General features: G+C 57.7%; 1 protein-coding gene across 2 annotated transcripts; it reads right to left on the minus strand.

Moving 5' to 3' along the window:
• PWP2 (PWP2 small subunit processome component) lies at window positions 1–16389 on the minus strand. 2 transcript variants are annotated; one of them, XM_080658380.1, is made up of 21 exons: window positions 16267–16332; window positions 14620–14732; window positions 13186–13280; window positions 12793–12892; window positions 11896–12039; window positions 10798–10933; window positions 10323–10537; window positions 9831–9974; window positions 9247–9317; window positions 8653–8789; window positions 8024–8172; window positions 7684–7831; window positions 7289–7439; window positions 6160–6340; window positions 4838–4985; window positions 4308–4416; window positions 2908–2973; window positions 1515–1733; window positions 1179–1329; window positions 829–903; window positions 1–609 (listed from the first exon to the last, which is right to left on the minus strand). In XM_080658380.1, exons 1-21 carry the CDS (start codon window positions 16282–16284, stop codon window positions 426–428), a joined length of 2754 nt encoding a protein of 917 aa, XP_080514506.1. In that variant the 5' UTR covers window positions 16285–16332; the 3' UTR covers window positions 1–425. The 2 variants fall into 2 exon arrangements, with proteins under 2 accessions (XP_080514506.1, XP_080514507.1); XM_080658381.1 differs by lacking the exon at window positions 14620–14732 and having other exon boundaries at window positions 16267–16389.
• Window positions 16390–16447: the final 58 nt, after the last annotated feature.

A 16447-nucleotide genomic window follows, 5' to 3' on the forward strand; every position in this document is an offset into this window, starting at 1 on the left:
TACATTATAAGCATTTTAATTCAGAGTTTAGACTTAATCCATATTTACATTTTAGAAAATCCCATCTTTTTCATCCCTAAATATACCATTAAAACTTCATATTAAAAATATAAATAACTTTCATACACAGTTCACGAGTCTATAAATATGAACCTCTTTGCCTCTCGAAAAGGCATTTTCAACAGCAGATGCTCAGCACTTTTTTATTCATACCATCAGGTCCTGGGCCCTGTGTGCCAAGCCCGTGCTGACCAGGGACCGGCCCGCTCGCTCTGATGCTTGGTTCTTGCACAAAGAGAGAGTCCTCAGTGGTGGTTCCACAGCTCCCGGGACTGCCCTCCACTCACTGCCTGGGACCAGACAGCCGTGGTTCTGTTTCTTCCACGGTCTTAACCGAAATGAACGGGGTTGCAACGTGGCCAGCTTTACACCAACAGTCTATCGCCGTCATCCCCGTCCCCATGTCCTCCACTGAGCAGGTGCAGACTGCCCTCCTCATCAGACACATCGGCTTCCTCCTCACTTCCCAGCGGCTCCGAGGGGCGTTTCATGCCCCGCTGCTTGGAAACTGCCAGAGCATACTGAATGTTATAGCGGTTCCAGTCGCAGCTGTGAAAGTGCAGGGGTCGTGTTAGTGAAAGCAAGAGTGACTTCTATTCCACCCAAAACCCTGGTTCCCTGGCACCCACCACCCTCTCTGCGAACCTGACAATACCCAGCCGTGGTATCCTTTGTCCCTGAATGAGATGACACCAGGAGCAGACCCTGGTGTGGTCCAGCTGGCGATGATACAACCCCACCCAGCCCACCGACGCTGGCAAAACGTACAGTTTGGAAACATCGTCCAAGTGCCGCTGGATGCTCTTCTGAAGGAACTGAACTGCCGGCAGCAGCTTCCCTGCTCTGGAAAGGAGACTTCCCTCAGTGCTCAGCAGCTAGGAAAGGCCCCACAGGCTGCTCGTCACACTGAGTGTGCTTGTAAAGGCCTCCCTTCGTGGTGTATGTGCATCTAAAGGCCTCACGTCACACCACACACGCATGCAGAGGCCTCACTTCATGCTGTGCACCCCCGTAAAGACCTCTATTCACGCCATGTTTGCATGTCAAGTTTCCCTTTTTATCTGCAAAGATCAGCTGTGACAGGAGTGACAGACGAATGAGAGGTAAGCACATCATACCTGGACTTCAGCTTCTGTCCATGCTCCATGAGCAATTTCTGAGTCCATATGAGGTAGAATTCCAGATGGCGAGACACTTCAAAGGATGAAGCCAAAAACTCAAGCACTTTCTCCACGTACAACTCAGGGAGGGAGGAGCTGATAACGTCAACTGTAAGACAGAAGGAAACCCACGCTCACTCTGCAAAGAACTCAAACCAGGAGAAAAGCCGATTACAGCTTATGCCCTTTCTGTACGTGCACAGACCCCGAGAGCCCCGACCAGCAGCTGTGGGTGCAGGGTCCTGGCAGCTGCCCCGCCCCCCCTGCCCCGCCCCAGCCGGGCCTGGCGCTCACTCTCATCCCAGGGCACTGACTCCAGGGTCTCCTGCAGCAGCTTCTTCTCGTTGAGCCGGACGGCCATCAGGATGGCCCTGGTGAAGTCCCTCTGGCGCAGTGCCGCCCGGATCCGCGCAGGGGTGACGCTGGTGTCCAGCTCAAAGGGGTCAAAGAGCATCTGGGTGTCCAGAGAGTAGATGAGGAGCCCCTCAGTGGTGGTGGCTGCCCAGCAGCGCCCTGCGAAATGAAGCAGTCACATGGCTCCTAGACCAGCCTTGGGCAAACTACGGCCCGCGGGCCGGATCTGGCTGTTCTATCCGGTTCTTTTGCTCTCCCCTCCGCTCCTTTACTTTGAATTTATATTAGTTCACACAAACACTCCATCCATGCTTTTGTTCCGGCCCTCCGGTCCAGTTTAAGAACCCATTGTGGCCCTCGAGTCAAAAAGTTTGCCCACCCCTGTCCTAGACAAGTTACTCATGTTCCCTCACTTGTTTTAAGGAACAGGCACCGAACACAGTGCATGGTCCCTGATGCAGCAGCACAGGAAGGAACCCTGGGATGTCTTCCTCTTGCTCCTGCCCCAGCCACCAGGTCCTCAGGGAGGAGCACCCGGGGCACTGGTGCCAGCCGTCCTCCCGCACCATGTGCACGTGGCAGCAGACACATAGGTTCTCCCCGCCTTGTTTACCCTGGCAGGCCTGGCAAGGGCAGCAGATACTTCCAACTTTGCAGGCCATGGGGTCTCTGCAGCAATGTCTCAACTCCACCACAGTGCCCAGACAAAAAGGGCAAACAAACTGGCGTGGCTGGTCTGTAAACATTTAACTTATAAAACCACGTGGCCCAGACCTGCCTCTCGGCTGCGGTCGGCACCCCTGGCTCACAGTGGTACTGTGCCACGTGCTGCTCTGCACCTTACTGTCCTTGTCACCACTCCACGCTGGAGAGTGTCAGCTACCAACTAGTAAAGACAAGCCCACCACCACCCTGTCATGTTCTGGTCTGCACACCCAAATGGCCCCAGGCCCTGGGGGTACTGACCCCTCCCCACAGCTGTCAGAGGCTGTCTGCTGGACACTAGGTGGGGGGACAGGGTAGAGGAGCAAGGTACTTGACGGTAGACGAGGAAGCGGCCTCCCAGGATGGTCCCAATTGGCACACGTGAAGGGTGCTCAGCGCAGGTACCTGTCTCCCCGACCCCAAGCCCAGCCTGAGGTCACAGCTTTCATAGCCAACCTCCAGAGGACAAAGATGACCATGCCTAATGCATGGGGGACAGCGCAGCTCAGACAGAGCTAGTTAGAAACTGAGACCGACACTGTCCGTGGGAGCGGAGGCATTGTGTACAGTGTGGGTCCATGCCTGACCCCCACCCCTTCCAGCACCAACAATGCACTGCTTGGCTCACCTGTGGGAGAGAAGCGGAGTGAAGTCACCCTGATTTCAGGTTTGAAGTGACGCGAGCTCATGTCACCTGGAAATCAAAGGAACCACTCAGTTACAGGGCAGCACATCCCTTAGCAGGCGAGTCACTTCACTGGCCAGGGTGGCAGGCCTGTCCCTGGCCCTCCAGCCCTATTCGCAGATGTGGCAGGTGAGCCCCGAGGTGGCATCTCAGGTGCTGTTTCTCAGGCGCCTCAGACCTGCATGAACCAGCAGTGTGCATGTGGACTGGCCAGCCAACCACTTACTAGTTCCGGGAAGAGGCAGGTGGTTCCCGCCTCCACCTGTCCACCAGCCGGGCACTGGGAGCAGTGCACAAGCTGTGCGACTACACCAGGCAGGTCTGGAGCGGAGGCTCGTCCTTCCTGGGTATTGTCACGTGAATCCTTTCTGGCACCGTTTTCAAATTTGCTTTTTAAACGGCAACACATTCTCATGGTAGGAAACTCCACAACTCAAAGGTGACCTGTGAAAAGTCTGTCTCCTCATTGCTCAGCCCTTGGCCGCCTGGAGCCCTTCCTGGAGGTCACCAAGCTGCATTCCATGTGTGCCCACCCCGAAAGACGCTGCTGGGAGCGCTCAACCTCGGGTGACCGACATTTGGAGCCAGGTCCGTGTGGGTCTACAGACCCCTGGTCTATCTACACTCAGTGCCAACAGCAACGCCCCCGGAAGTTGTGACAATCAAAATGCCCCTGGACAGGTGGAGCCACTCTCTCAGGCTGAGGGTCTTGAGGACGTGTTCAGGGCAGGCCTGTTGCCATCTGGTGTAGAGAAGTGCGCGTACTGTGCTCTGTGGTCCATGGAGCTGCTCTAGAACCGGCATCGGCTCGTTTGATTCTCCCCGTCACCCAGCCAGCTAAGGTGCCCTCACTCCCCACGTGCAGGGCGGGCCTCGGGTGCCGGAGTGGGCATAAGCCAGGGCTAGAACGAACCGGGCCCAGGTCAGCTGCTGCAATACCGTGCCACGTGTGGGCTTTCTGGCGGATAAATGTCCCTTCTCGATGGGACCTGAGGGTCCCCGAGTCTGCTGCCCTGTTCCTGTGAGGCACATGTATCCCTTGGGCCTCCTAGACTCCCCAACACTGAAGTCCTTGTGGCCCATATGGGGCGAGGCACAGGGCTAGGCCTGGCCCAGGGAGGACACCGAGGCCCAGAGGTGAGGAGGACACAGCTGTGCAGCCAAGTCATAGGGAGGCATCCCGCGGCCCCGCCTCCAGCAGACACCACACGTGTGCAGGGAGTTTCAGACATCAACCACAGCAGCAATGACAGGGAGAAAACTGCTGCTGCCCAGGAAAAGCAGGTGAGCAGGGCGGCCTGCTGTGGCAGAGTCCACGGGGACAAGAAGGACCCTCTGCTCACCTTTCCTTACGCCTGGCAACGGAATCGCGACTCCGTTCTCCTCCCCGGCATCTTGATCAATTAGCGCCAGGTTGCCAAACTCTGTCATTTTCCTTCGGTTCAAAAACTCCTAGAAGAGTAAACCCCCAGGTATCTCCATAAGAGGTGGGGAGGGGAGCATATCTCCCCTCTTTTGCTTGTGTGTATAACACTTAAGGAAACCCCAGCCGGCTAGAACGTGCACAGGACACAAGGACCCTGAGAAGAGACAGCAACCAGCCAGTTTCACGGCAGAACCTCCTCAGAGCCTAGTGCTGCTGGATAGGAGTCCCTGCTGCCACAAGGGGGTTGGATTCTCTAACTCAACCTTCAGAGGACCCCCAAGGGCCTCTGTGAGGGGGACGAGCACGGGGGGGGGAAGGGAGGGTCTGCTTCCTCAGGCTGCCAGGCCCATCCTGGCCACCTGCCCTCACACCACAGCCCAGCCCCGCCCCACGCTGGGTCCTGGGAAGCCCACAGAGGTGTGCTATGGCCCCCTGCTGCTCGCTCACCTCCATGGCGTCCAGCGACAGGTTGCAAGAGATCTCAAACTTCTTCCTGAGAATCTGCTCCTTGACGTGGTAGATGCACACGAACTTGGACATCCCTCCTGCCAGGACACTCTGGCCGTCCGCAGAGTAGCACAGAGTGGTGAAGGCCCTGCAGCGCAGAGGACTCGGACTTAGTCACCACCCAGGGACCTGTGACGTGTGGTCCTCCCATGTTCCCCAGCAGCCTCCATGGCTCACAGCCTAGACACCCACAGGACCCTAACCCTGCACGCACAGGACCCTAACCCTGCACGCACAGGACCCTAACCCTGCACGCACAGGACCCTAACCCTGCACGCACAGGACCCTAACCCTGCACGCACAGGACCCTAACTCTGCACGCACAGCACACTAACCCTGCAGTCCACAACTCCAGTCCCGTTCCCCTCAGTGTTGGGCATGGACTGCAGCCTCCTGGGAGGCACAGTCTCAACACAAAAGGACCACGTGGTTCAAATCAGGGCGTGTCCTTGGGAAGTCAGAAGGAAATAGATGTCTTCAAAATTAAAAACTTCTGTACTTCAAAGGACACCATCAAGAAAGCGAAGACAACCACAGAATGGGAAAAATATTTGCAAATAGTACTATCTGATAAGTCTCTCGTTGTATCTTGAAGATACACATTCTTACAACTCAAATGAGAAAGACTCGGTTCTCATTGACGCCAATTAAAATGGGCAAATGCTCTGGAGACACATTTATCCAAAGCTGACGATCAAATGGCCAACCCAACCCACCCATGAAATGATGCTCAACAATATCAGTGCTCAGAGAAATGCAAATCAAAACCACGAGTTTTGCCATCTGGTGCAGAGAAGTGAGTGTGCTGTGCTCCGTGGTGAACACGTCCTCAAACTGTAGGACCTCACCACCAGAATGGCTGCCATGTAAAATGGTAAACTGTAACGTGTTGGTGAGGATGTGGGGAGGTCGGAACCCTCCCACACTGCTGGGGGGGAGGGGGGGTGGGCAAGGGAAATAGTGCAGAGTCTTTGGAAAACCATCTGGCAATTCCCCAAAAGTGAGTGTCACCCCAAGTCATCCAGCAACTCCTTACTAGGAACAGACCTAAAAGAGCCCAACAGGTATCCACACAAACCAGTCCTGAGTGCTCAGGGCAGCGCTGCTCACACGGCCTACTACTAACCCACACAGAACCCCAACACAGGCTCAGTGCCCCCTCTGGGGGATGAGGGGGAAGAGTCCCCTCTGCTGAGCAGGCTCCTGGATTCCAGGGCGCACGCCCCGGGTGAAAGACGCCCTGCTCCCAGCAAGGCACTCACTTCCCCTTGGCCGAGTGCTTGGCGGTGATCTTGTCCAGTTCCTTCCTGCCCGTCTTGAGGTCGTGCCTGCCCTCGATGGAGCCCGTCTGCACGGCGTTCTCAGGGTCCCAGAAGGTGATCTGCGAGTTCAGCGTGGCCACAGCCAGCTCTGCACCATCGGGTCGATAGGTCACAGCCAGAGCTGAAAAGAGATGGAGAATCAGAGCCTGAGGAAGACCCAGGCTCCAGCAGACGGGCCACACCCTCGCTGTCCTCGTTACCAGCTCCCTGAGGGATGGGCCTGGCCGGGGTGGAGATGGGACACATAAGCTCTCCCTGAGATGCTCCACCCCAGGAGGAAGGACCAGGCCTCAACACCAACAGCTCACAACCACATCAGATACACGTGCAGACAGGGCCCCAGTGCAGTGGGGCAAGGGGGTCCATTCGTAGCCACAGTTGGGTCCAGGGAGGACTAAGCAGGGCCAGCCTGGTGGGAGGCACAGGGGAGTCACACAGAGATCACGGCAAAGGTGGTTCTGATGGGATTGCAGGACAGACTGGAATCAGACTAACTGGAGATGGGGGTCAGTGTGGAGGCCCCAGAGAGGAGGCCGGCTAGTAAGAGACTGAACCAGAGACTGGTGGGGGGCAGGAAGCACAGAAGGCCCCAGGGACCCGGAGTTGGCAGATGTGTTCTATGCAGGCCAGACAGCAAGCAGTCCAGTCTCTGCTGTGACCAATCAACTCTGCTGCCGCAGGGAAAGCAGCCACAGATGAGACGTCCACCCTCCACTGGCTGTACACTGGGGCAACTTCATGCACAAGCACAGGTGGTGGGGCTCCGGGTGGCAGGGTCCACCCAGCCTGCCGTGGGACCCCCTGCACCTACTGCTTTCTGTGGACAAGGGTTAACCTACCGGCCAGTGCAGAGTGGCAGGAATCTGCAGCCAGGCCCCAGCTCACTCTCTTAGGGGGGAGCCTGATGCAAAGTGACACGACTGGGCTGCCAACCCCGAAAGCTGTGGGGCCCTTGGGAGTCCTGGGCTTACATCCAAACGCACAGCTGGGACGGGCAGGGCCAGCACTAGACCAGGCCTTCCCACCCTGGGCCACGACTTCCGCCCACTCACCCCACGGTGTAGCTTACCATCGGAGGTCAGAGCCAGCGTCTCTGTGGTCCTCCAGCTGTCCACCATGTCCCACAGACGCACTGTCTTATCCCAGGAGGCGCTGGCCAGGATCGACTTCATCGGGTTAAAACACAGACTGCTGATGGGCCCCTCGTGGCCGGACAAGACCTACAACAGTTCATAAAGGAGGTTTGAGAGATGAGCTTGGCGGATGGATCCATGCTGGACAGGGAGCACAGATGCTGTGGCTGCTGAGACACGACCCTTCTCTGAGCGCTCAAGGCTGTGGGATGAGGAAAGCGGGGAGGCGAGCCCGGAAAACTGGAGTCAACAGTGACCTCTACCCCTCCTGCATCTGTTCCCCATCACCCGACCCTTCTAGAGTGCAGCTCCTGGGACGAGCGGCCCTCACCTCCAACAGCCTGCCTGTCTGCATGGACCAGATGAAGATCTCGAAGGAGTCCTGGGCCCCGGCACAAACGATCTCCCCGCTCGAGTCCACCGCCACACAGGAGAACTGGGTGGGCCTCGGGGATGTAAAGGTGCGGAAATTCCGGTACCTGCCTCGAAGAGAAGCCCCAGCTGACATCGCCCGCTGAGGCCCCGTGTTCCGGGGCCTGAATGCTGTGGCTCCATCCCAAGCCTCAGTCCACACCACATGCTGCCCGACAATCCCAGAACCCTCAGCCTCACTCTCACAGCACAACAGAGGAACAGCTTGCTTTGAGCCAGAGACTGAGCAGAAAAGTCACCTGTGAAGGTCAAAGGCCCGCACAGTCCCGTCCATGGAAGAGGTCACAATGACGTAGCCAGTGGCGGTGAAGGTCACGCCGGTGACGCCGCTTGAGTGCTCCGTAAAAGTGATGAAGCAGAAGCCACTGAGGGTGTTCCACACCTTGACCTGTGTGGGGAGTGAGGAGCCGGTGGGCCCCGGTTTGGGCTCACTCACACACACATGCACGCACAAATCCCGTGTGGACACCGCCTGCCTCTCACCTCCTCCCATGAGGGAGGGCTGGGGGATTGTTGGGGGCCCTGTGTCACCCTGGGAAGTGCAGCAAGTCAGATGGTGGTTGGTAGCACCAAAGACCCATCAGCCAAGTAGCTACAAGTGTGGGAGTGCAAGCTCAAGTCAGGGAAAGACACCTGAACCCACTCCACTCAGATCCAGGTAAGTTTGTAAATGCCTTTCCATGAGCCCAGATGAAGCAAGTGGGCCTGCAAGCCCTGGGCTGAACCCCGCAGCTGGGCCTAGCCCCAGTGCCTCGGTGACCCAATATGCCCCAGCTGGAAGGACAGGGGCAGGACCTCACAGCTCCTCCCACCCGGGCCATGCTCCCTCCCCGCTGACCAGCCCAATTCCACGGTAACACAGCCCCACCTTGCCGTCATCCCCGCCGGTCACGATGTACTGCCCGTCAGGCGAGTATGCCAGGGACACCATGCTGTTGAAGTGGCCCTGCTGCTTGAGCACGTAGGACTCGCTCTGCCACTCCCACACCAGCAACTGGCCCAGGCCTGAGGGGCACACAGGGTGGGGCTGAGGACCTGATCACAATACCCTGCCCCGTGGGCAGACGAAGGCACCAACTGCTTGTGAGATTTGGGGAGGGGGGGGCATGGGTGTCTATCTGGCCCTGACTCATGCTGGCACCCTGAGTGCCTATCCCACTCTGAGGCAGGTGCCGCCATCACCCTCCACCTGCGTGAGGGGACCCAGCACAGACACACCAACCTCCTGAGTCACCAGTGTGCAGAGTGGCCCCATACTGTAGCCCGCCAGAGAAGCCATTGTTCTGGGAGTTTCACTGACTGCTCCTTCACCAGAGCCACCGCTGGCCCCCTCTGCTCACAGCGGGCCCCGGAAGGCATCTCCCAGTGCCCGGAGGAGGGTCCGGGGACCGAGGTGGGACTACTGGCAGGTGTCCCAGAGCAGAAGCTCCTTGTTCTCACCCAATCGGGCAGGAAGACGAACCTGAGCAGCCCAAGGCGATCCAGTCCCCGGAGCTATTGATGGTGACAGACTCGATCCTCTGATCTGAGATGCTGAACAGAAAGCAGGACTCCGTGAGCACAAGCGCCACCTGTCCCCACCCTCGGGTGGCCAGCTTGCCATCGGAGACCAGAGCCAGCCCCTCCGACCTACACACTTCCTACCCACTCTCTCAGAGCCAACAACTCAATGCAAAAGCCCTGGCAGCCCCAGAGCGCTGCCCTGCCTTCAAGCCCTCGAAGGTGCATAATTCTGTGAAATAGGCATTTTAACTTTCTCTATGTTCCGAAGATCAGAACAGAAGGGGGAAAATGCTGAGACCCACACGTGGAACCAAAGCCCAGGGAAGGGAACAGCTGCATCCCCTCCACTCCTCCGAGCACCTGGCCAGGACAGAGATAAAGCCAGGTGTCCTGGGAAGCTGCCCATGCGGCCACCAGGCCTGCTGGCCAGTGCAGGGCCCGAGACCAGGGCAGGCACAGCATGGCCTCACCCGTTCCCCCGCCACTGGCCCCTCAGACTTCCAAGAGCATAAACCACACCCACCAGAAAGCAGAGGCACCCACCTCAGGGAGTGGATGAGGTTGAACTCCGGGAGCTCATGAAGATGGAAGATTCCAGAAGCAAAACCAGTGACCAAGAGATGGATCTTCTTGTGATACGCTGCAGCTGTCAGATTGTTAAAATCTCCTTCTTTGTTGAAAAAGTACCTAAGTACAGGGGACAGCAAAGTTGGGAGGACCAGAGCGCCCGCTCCATGTGGGGCTCGGGAAGCCAGCCCTCGCTGTCCTGCCTCGAGTCCCCTATTCCCTCCCGCCCTCAGCTCTCCACTTCCTGAGTCTCCCTGCGCCTGGAACCCAAGGAGCCTCTCAGCTGGTGCCTGAGCCAGGATTCCCCATGATGGGCCTACGAGGAGCGGTCTGTTCTGTGCCTCTGGGTCTTCACCCCGTGACACCCCCCTGCCGGGGTCCCTTTTGAGGCAAGAGCCCATAGGAGCGTGTCCCATTCCGGCCCGAGAGGATACGCGGCGCCCCGCCCTCTGTGGACGGGAGACCTACTTGGCCAGCCGAGAGTACTTCACTTTGCCCTGCTGCTCCTCCGAGGCCGGCGCGGCTTTCCCTCGGATGGTGGTCTCCCGCTCCTCCTCCTCCTCCTCCTCTTCCCTCTGCAGCAGGTCTGCCTTCCAGCCCGTGGGGGCTTTCAGCCTCAGGCCCTCAGGAGGGGTGTCACACTGCCACACACACAGGGCTCCATCCTGGCTGAGCGTGTAGAGCTGCAAGTGGGAGCACACAGGTGGGCACTGGTCACCTGACCCCAGGCCCACACCATCCACAGGCAGCTTGACAAGAACCCTGTCTACCTGTTCCACAAAGCCTCCCCCGTGCGCCAGAGAGATGACTCCCAACAGGCAGCCAACAGCCACCCATGACTCCCCAGCTGACCCGGGAGGACCGCAGGGGAGGGGGCACCTACATCTACAGGGACATGACCCGAGACTCTGTGGGGCTCGGGGGTCTGGGTGCAGGGACATACGTCTAGGCTGTTGGATTCAAAGAAGCAGGCCACGATGGCATCCTTGTGTCCGCCCAATGCGTAGTAGATGAGGTTGTCCCAGCGCTCGGCCCCAAACACCCACGTGGACATGTCTTTGCTCCCGACCGCAAAGCACCTGGGAAGAGGAAACAGCTCATCCCCAGGGCTCCCAGCTGAGCACTGCCCCAAGCACAGCGGAGACACCCCAGGGTGACTAGCAGGGACAGGTCAGGGTGTTGGCTACATCCTGTGTGTCTCCTGGAGCCTTGGTAGACATGTGTCACTGTTCTTCCTCGAAAAGTAGGCCCTCACAGGGTCAGCCAGAGAAGTCCCAAGAGCCGATCACAGAGCCCTTTGGGTGTTGCTTGGGGGAGCCTGCCTAAGCCTCCCTGAAACCACCCCCTCCCCCCAAGATCCCAACTGGGGCAAACTCTGCTTATGGCAATGACAGAGCCAGACCCAGGTGCCTCTTAAGAGGAGGCCTGGTCTCGGGGCACCCCACCCTTCTCCCACAGACCTGTTCCCCCAGGAACGTGAGACTGTCTCCCACCGACATGCTGCCTGGGGGCTGTGTCCCCACTCCCCCGCCCTCCACTGAGGCTAGGGATCTGTAAGGCCAACTGGTCCGACGTACAAAGCAGCAGCCACCGCCAGACTTCATCTCTCCCTGAACGCAGAATGACGGGCAGCTGAGGAAAAGCCAGCCACTCTCAGGTGCCTTCCGGGATGGTTAGGGATGGCGGCCATGAAAGGATGGGCACAGCCACCCCGGGCACCCAGGCGGGGAATGGCTTGCCAACTCGCCCACCGACCACGGCTCCTGAGACCTGTGCTGGCATGAACCTGGCCAATGCACTGGGTTACAGCTTCCCTCGCCAGGGTGGATCCTGCTCTCCGGTTTCAGTGACCAGTGCCAAGCTGTGTGGATCTAACTCCAACCAGGCACCCACACAGGCTCAGGAGAGGCCGTTTCAGAATGAATCCCGGGCCATGACAATAGTCACCTGGCACTTTCTCTAATAAGAGGCTGGTTACAGGCATCCTTTCCGCCCCCACCCCCGGCCCCCCGCCTCTCCGGCCACCCCACCCAGGCCTCACCGGGAATCATCTGTCCAGTCAATGTGTGTGGTCTCATCGTAGGGCCCAAAGTAGGTTTTGTCCAGGACAAAGGCGTTGAACTCTCTCTTCCTCCCAGGGGCGTGGTACATCTGAGCAATGTTGCCTTTCGTGATGACGAACTTCCTGCGGCAGAAATGGTAGTCCCGGTAGTTATCAACATTCAACACCAGCCAGACCTGAGGCCAGCTCGGGGCCCTGGGAGCACAGACCACCTGCTCTGAGGTTAGTCTCCAGCGAGGCAAACCTGGGGGCCTGCCTCACTGGCCCAAGGCCCCCTTCTCCTGTGGGGACCAGGCTGAAAGAGGACTGGCGGACAGTCAGGGAAGCTGCCACGCCGCTGCCCTGAGCAGATTGCCCTCAGGCGCTCCCTCCCACCAACCCAGGTGCCAAAGCTCTGGGAGGAACCGAAAGGAAGACACTGGCCCTGCCTGACAGGCAGGACCTCGGATGCTGGTTAGGCGGTTTCTCATGTGGACATGAGACGCACAGCTGAACCCAAGGCAGCCCCTTCCACGGCACATCCAGGTCAGCCCAGGTCTGAGCAGCCTGGGAACAAGCCCCCTTTCCCTTGGGCCCTGAACCTGTCCCCACACAGCCTCCTCACTGCGACTTCGAAGCTGGTGGCTCCTTCACAGCCCCATGGTCTGGAGGCCATGTGCCCACCAGCCCGGAGCAGGCGGAGCAGAGGGGCCACATGGGCAGCCCCGCAGGAGCCTGGACCGGCGGGATCACACGGTTCCAGAATTGTCTGGGCTGCCAACACAAGACACCAGCACAGGCTCCCACGGGGACGTCCTGAGTGGAAAAAGCCCCCCAGGTCTGCACCAGCCAGCTCCAGCCCTCGACAGCGCCGGTCCTGAGCAGGGAGGCCCTTACCTGCCATCAGGGGAGAAGGAGACACTGTGCACAGAGCCCTTGAAGTGGAAGCGGTGGAGCACGGACTTGCAGACCAGGCTGACCAGCAGCGCGTTGCCCCCTGCAGGAAGGAAGGGAGTGGCCACCGTGTGATACCTGACCTACAGCTGAACTGCAGAGCGTTCTGTGGGCTTCCAGCACATGAAGCCCAGCCCCACTTCGAGGCCAAGGACTACGCCCACCACTCCCACACTCCCCACACACCCAGGTCCCAATGTGCGGGCCTATACCCCCAACAGGACCTGGAGTTGGCTTTGTGTCACCCGGATGCCCACACCTACCCCCTCCCCCAACCTGTGCCACCCGTCACCACCCTGCACCACTGTCTCTTATCTCTTGGTCAGTGGTGGTTACCTTCATCAACGATGATGGCGAGTCGGCCATCTGGGGACAGCCCCACACACTTGACATTGTACCGAGTGGTCAGGGGCAGAGTGTTGGACTTGTTGCTGGGAGACAAAAATCAGAGCCGTGAAGTTGGCCTCATGCTGTCAGACCCGGAGGACAGGACCACCAGGTCACCTGCCCCCACAATACACCCTTCTGTCCCCGCGGCCAGAGCTCATCGAAAACCCTTGCTCCTCACTAAAGGGAAAGGAAGACAAATCCCTGGAGAAAATTTGGCACAGCATATTAAAAACCTAAAATATGGGCTTTGGATATGTCAATTTTGCTTCTAGGACTGCACCTCCAAACCGTACACATGTATGAAGTCAGAAAACTGGAAACAAGAGAGATTTAACAGGAGAGATTAACCAAAGACAGCACATCCATGTAAAACTGTTTTTATAGAAATTGCACAAAAATGGAAAAACAAGTAATGTCAAAAACAAATAACCAGAGTTAGATTCTAATTTTGTTCTTTATTTCCTAATTTTTCTTCAGTGAATGTTCGATAGTTACTCCAGAGAGCCCCCGTCAGATGTCATTTAAACAAAACAGTGACAGCAGTGACCATGCCAGCAGCCAGCCCTGGGCACACCCTGCGCAGGCATTGCTCTTGGGCGCTACGGCAAAGGAGAACGCTTGTACTGTTGTCCTATCCTACAGACAGGGACACTGAGGCCTTCAGAACAGGGCAGAAACCCAGGCAGCCTCTGCAACAAGAGGATCGTGCTCAGGCCGCACACGTCTGGGAAGGGGTGACAGCCCAGCCGTGCAGGGTCCTTCCCTTAAGAAAGAAACACAGAAGCACGGCGCTGACTGGGCAAAAGTCCAGCGCGGCTTCCATGCCCTCGTACCTTTTCCCACACAACGTAGCCCAGAGGCACATGATTTGTACCTTGAAGGTAACGACCTAGATTCATGGGGTGTAGCTGAGGAACTAGAATGAAGAAACTGGGACTCCTACGGCCAGTTCCCCTGCTGACCCATCCCCTCTATGTAATCCTGTGGTCTCCGCCTCGGGCTGCCTTAATTAACACGTGTACTATTATGAGGAAGTTAAGGAAAGCACCGCTGATTTTTACATGCAGAACTATAATGACTGCTGCTGTTAACATGATTTTGGTGTTATGAACTTAATACTTTGTTTTTTAATCCTCACCAGAGGATATGTTTTCCATTGGTATTTAGAGATTGGAAGGGAGAAAGGGGGAAGAGAGAGACAGAGACAGAGACACTGATCAGTTGTGATCAGCCTCCTACATGGGTCCGACCAACAGGGGTCGGGGATCAAACCTGCAACCCAGGTACATGCTCTTGACCAGGATCCGAACCCAAGACCCTTCGGTGCATGAGCCAATACTCCAACCACTGAGCAACACTGTCCGGGGCTTACGAACTTACTTTTTAAGGTCAAATACAGTGACTCTATTTCCCACAGGACTGATCACTGAATTTCCATCACATGTAAAATTTAAGTTTCCACGCCGATAGACGGTCCCCAGCAAATTTGAAAACTGGAAAGAAAACAAAGTTGTCTTCATACAAAGAAAACACAGAATCTCAACTCCAGAAAAGGGTTAAGTGACAAAACTGATCAAGAAGATGGTGCAGAGCCTGCACAAGGTCCCTGGTCACCCCAGTCCCTCCAGTCATCTCCTGGGACACTTACTGGGCACCTATGCAGCCAGCTCTGAGCAAGAGAGAGGAAGCAGTGAGCCCAACCCCGTAGGGGCCCCGAGCTCCCACTGCGGTGGCTGAGGGTACCATGAGCACTGGGGCAGCCTCCATAGACGGGCGGTATTTGCCAGAAGGAGAGAACAGGGCCCACGTTTCAGGAGGAGAAAAGCTGCAACAATGGAATGGCACCCACCCCAAGTGCACTCTGGGTTCAAGGCTTCCTGAACACAGGAGGAGCCTGCCAACATCTTATTTGTTAATTCATTCATGTATTCAATCACATGTGAGTGTTCCCTAGAGTTGTCTCTGTGCGCAGGGCCTCCGCCCTCAGTGCCCTCACGGCCTATGTGCAGCAGGCAGGGCCAAGGAGACATCATCAGAGCACATGGAGCGAGGCGCAGACAGCAAACCCCAGTAGTGGGAGAGGCAGAGGCATTTCAGGTAGGAACTCCTGGAGGGGCCACCTGGCAGCATTGGGAGCTATAGGCCAGCAGGGCCGAGAACCTCAGGGAGCTCACGGAGGCCTGGTCAACCAAGGTTTTAAGCAGAGGCATGCTGTGATCCAATTCCTTCTTTTTGACAATGACCATGGAGGCAAGAGGGGAAACAGGGAAGCCACTTAGGCTTCTGTGATAGTCCACACAGAAGGTGTGGGTGTCCCAACCAGGGAGGTAATGCCAGGAATGAAGTGGCCCCTGCATGTCGTCCGGATATGGGAGGGAGAAGGTCAGCGAAGCCCCTCGGGATTTGGGTCACAGAGGAGTGTTGAGTAACACAAGGGTCTCAACGTCTGGGCGGTTCTTACTAAATGCTACTCTTGATACATACTAACATGTAGCACAGTATTTTGCACTTGAGCTTTACCAGAACCACAACGGTAAGTTTACTAGTAGCTAACTGTAAAGAAGAAAGCAACATGTGATCAACCAGTGTATATAAGCAACAGCTTCCCCTGCCTCCTTTACTTGTCGCAAAAAAATGGGATCAGCGGGTCGGCGCTGGGTCAATGGTCCTGAGCCGCGGAGGAAGAGGACCAGAGTGACGTGGGGTGGGCTCGGCAACAGGTCATGGACGTCTGCGCCTGCACCCTTCCCCGTCAACGGGTCTCTGGTAACCGGGATTTCATCTCCGGGCCGGCCTACCCGCCCCACATCGCCGCCTACGGCCCGGCCCGGCCCGCCTTCCTTCCCGGTCCAGGACGCTGCGGCGCTTGGAGCCCTCGCGGCCCGATTCCCTCGGGTTACGCTGGAGACAGTGCTGCCGGACGCCGAGCCCACCCCGGCCTGGATCGCTGGCCCCCACGCCGCAGGTCTCTAGCACCGACACCCCCGCTTCGGCTTCCCCCGGCAGCCGACCAGCGTTCCTGCTCACCCGGTACGCGAACTTCATCGCGGCCTCCGCACGTGCGCCGCCACACTCTCGTTGCCCCGCTCGCCGGCTTGCGACAAGTTCCGTCCTGACCGCGGCCCCGCGCCACAGCGCCCCCGGCGGCCCGGAGGTGCAGCGCCGCCCGAAGCGGAGTCCCAGCCTTAAACCCCGCCCACAGGTGGCG

Source organism: Plecotus auritus, assembly GCF_963455305.1.
Source record: "Plecotus auritus genome assembly, chromosome: 2".
Classification (NCBI taxonomy): Eukaryota; Metazoa; Chordata; class Mammalia; order Chiroptera; family Vespertilionidae; genus Plecotus; species Plecotus auritus.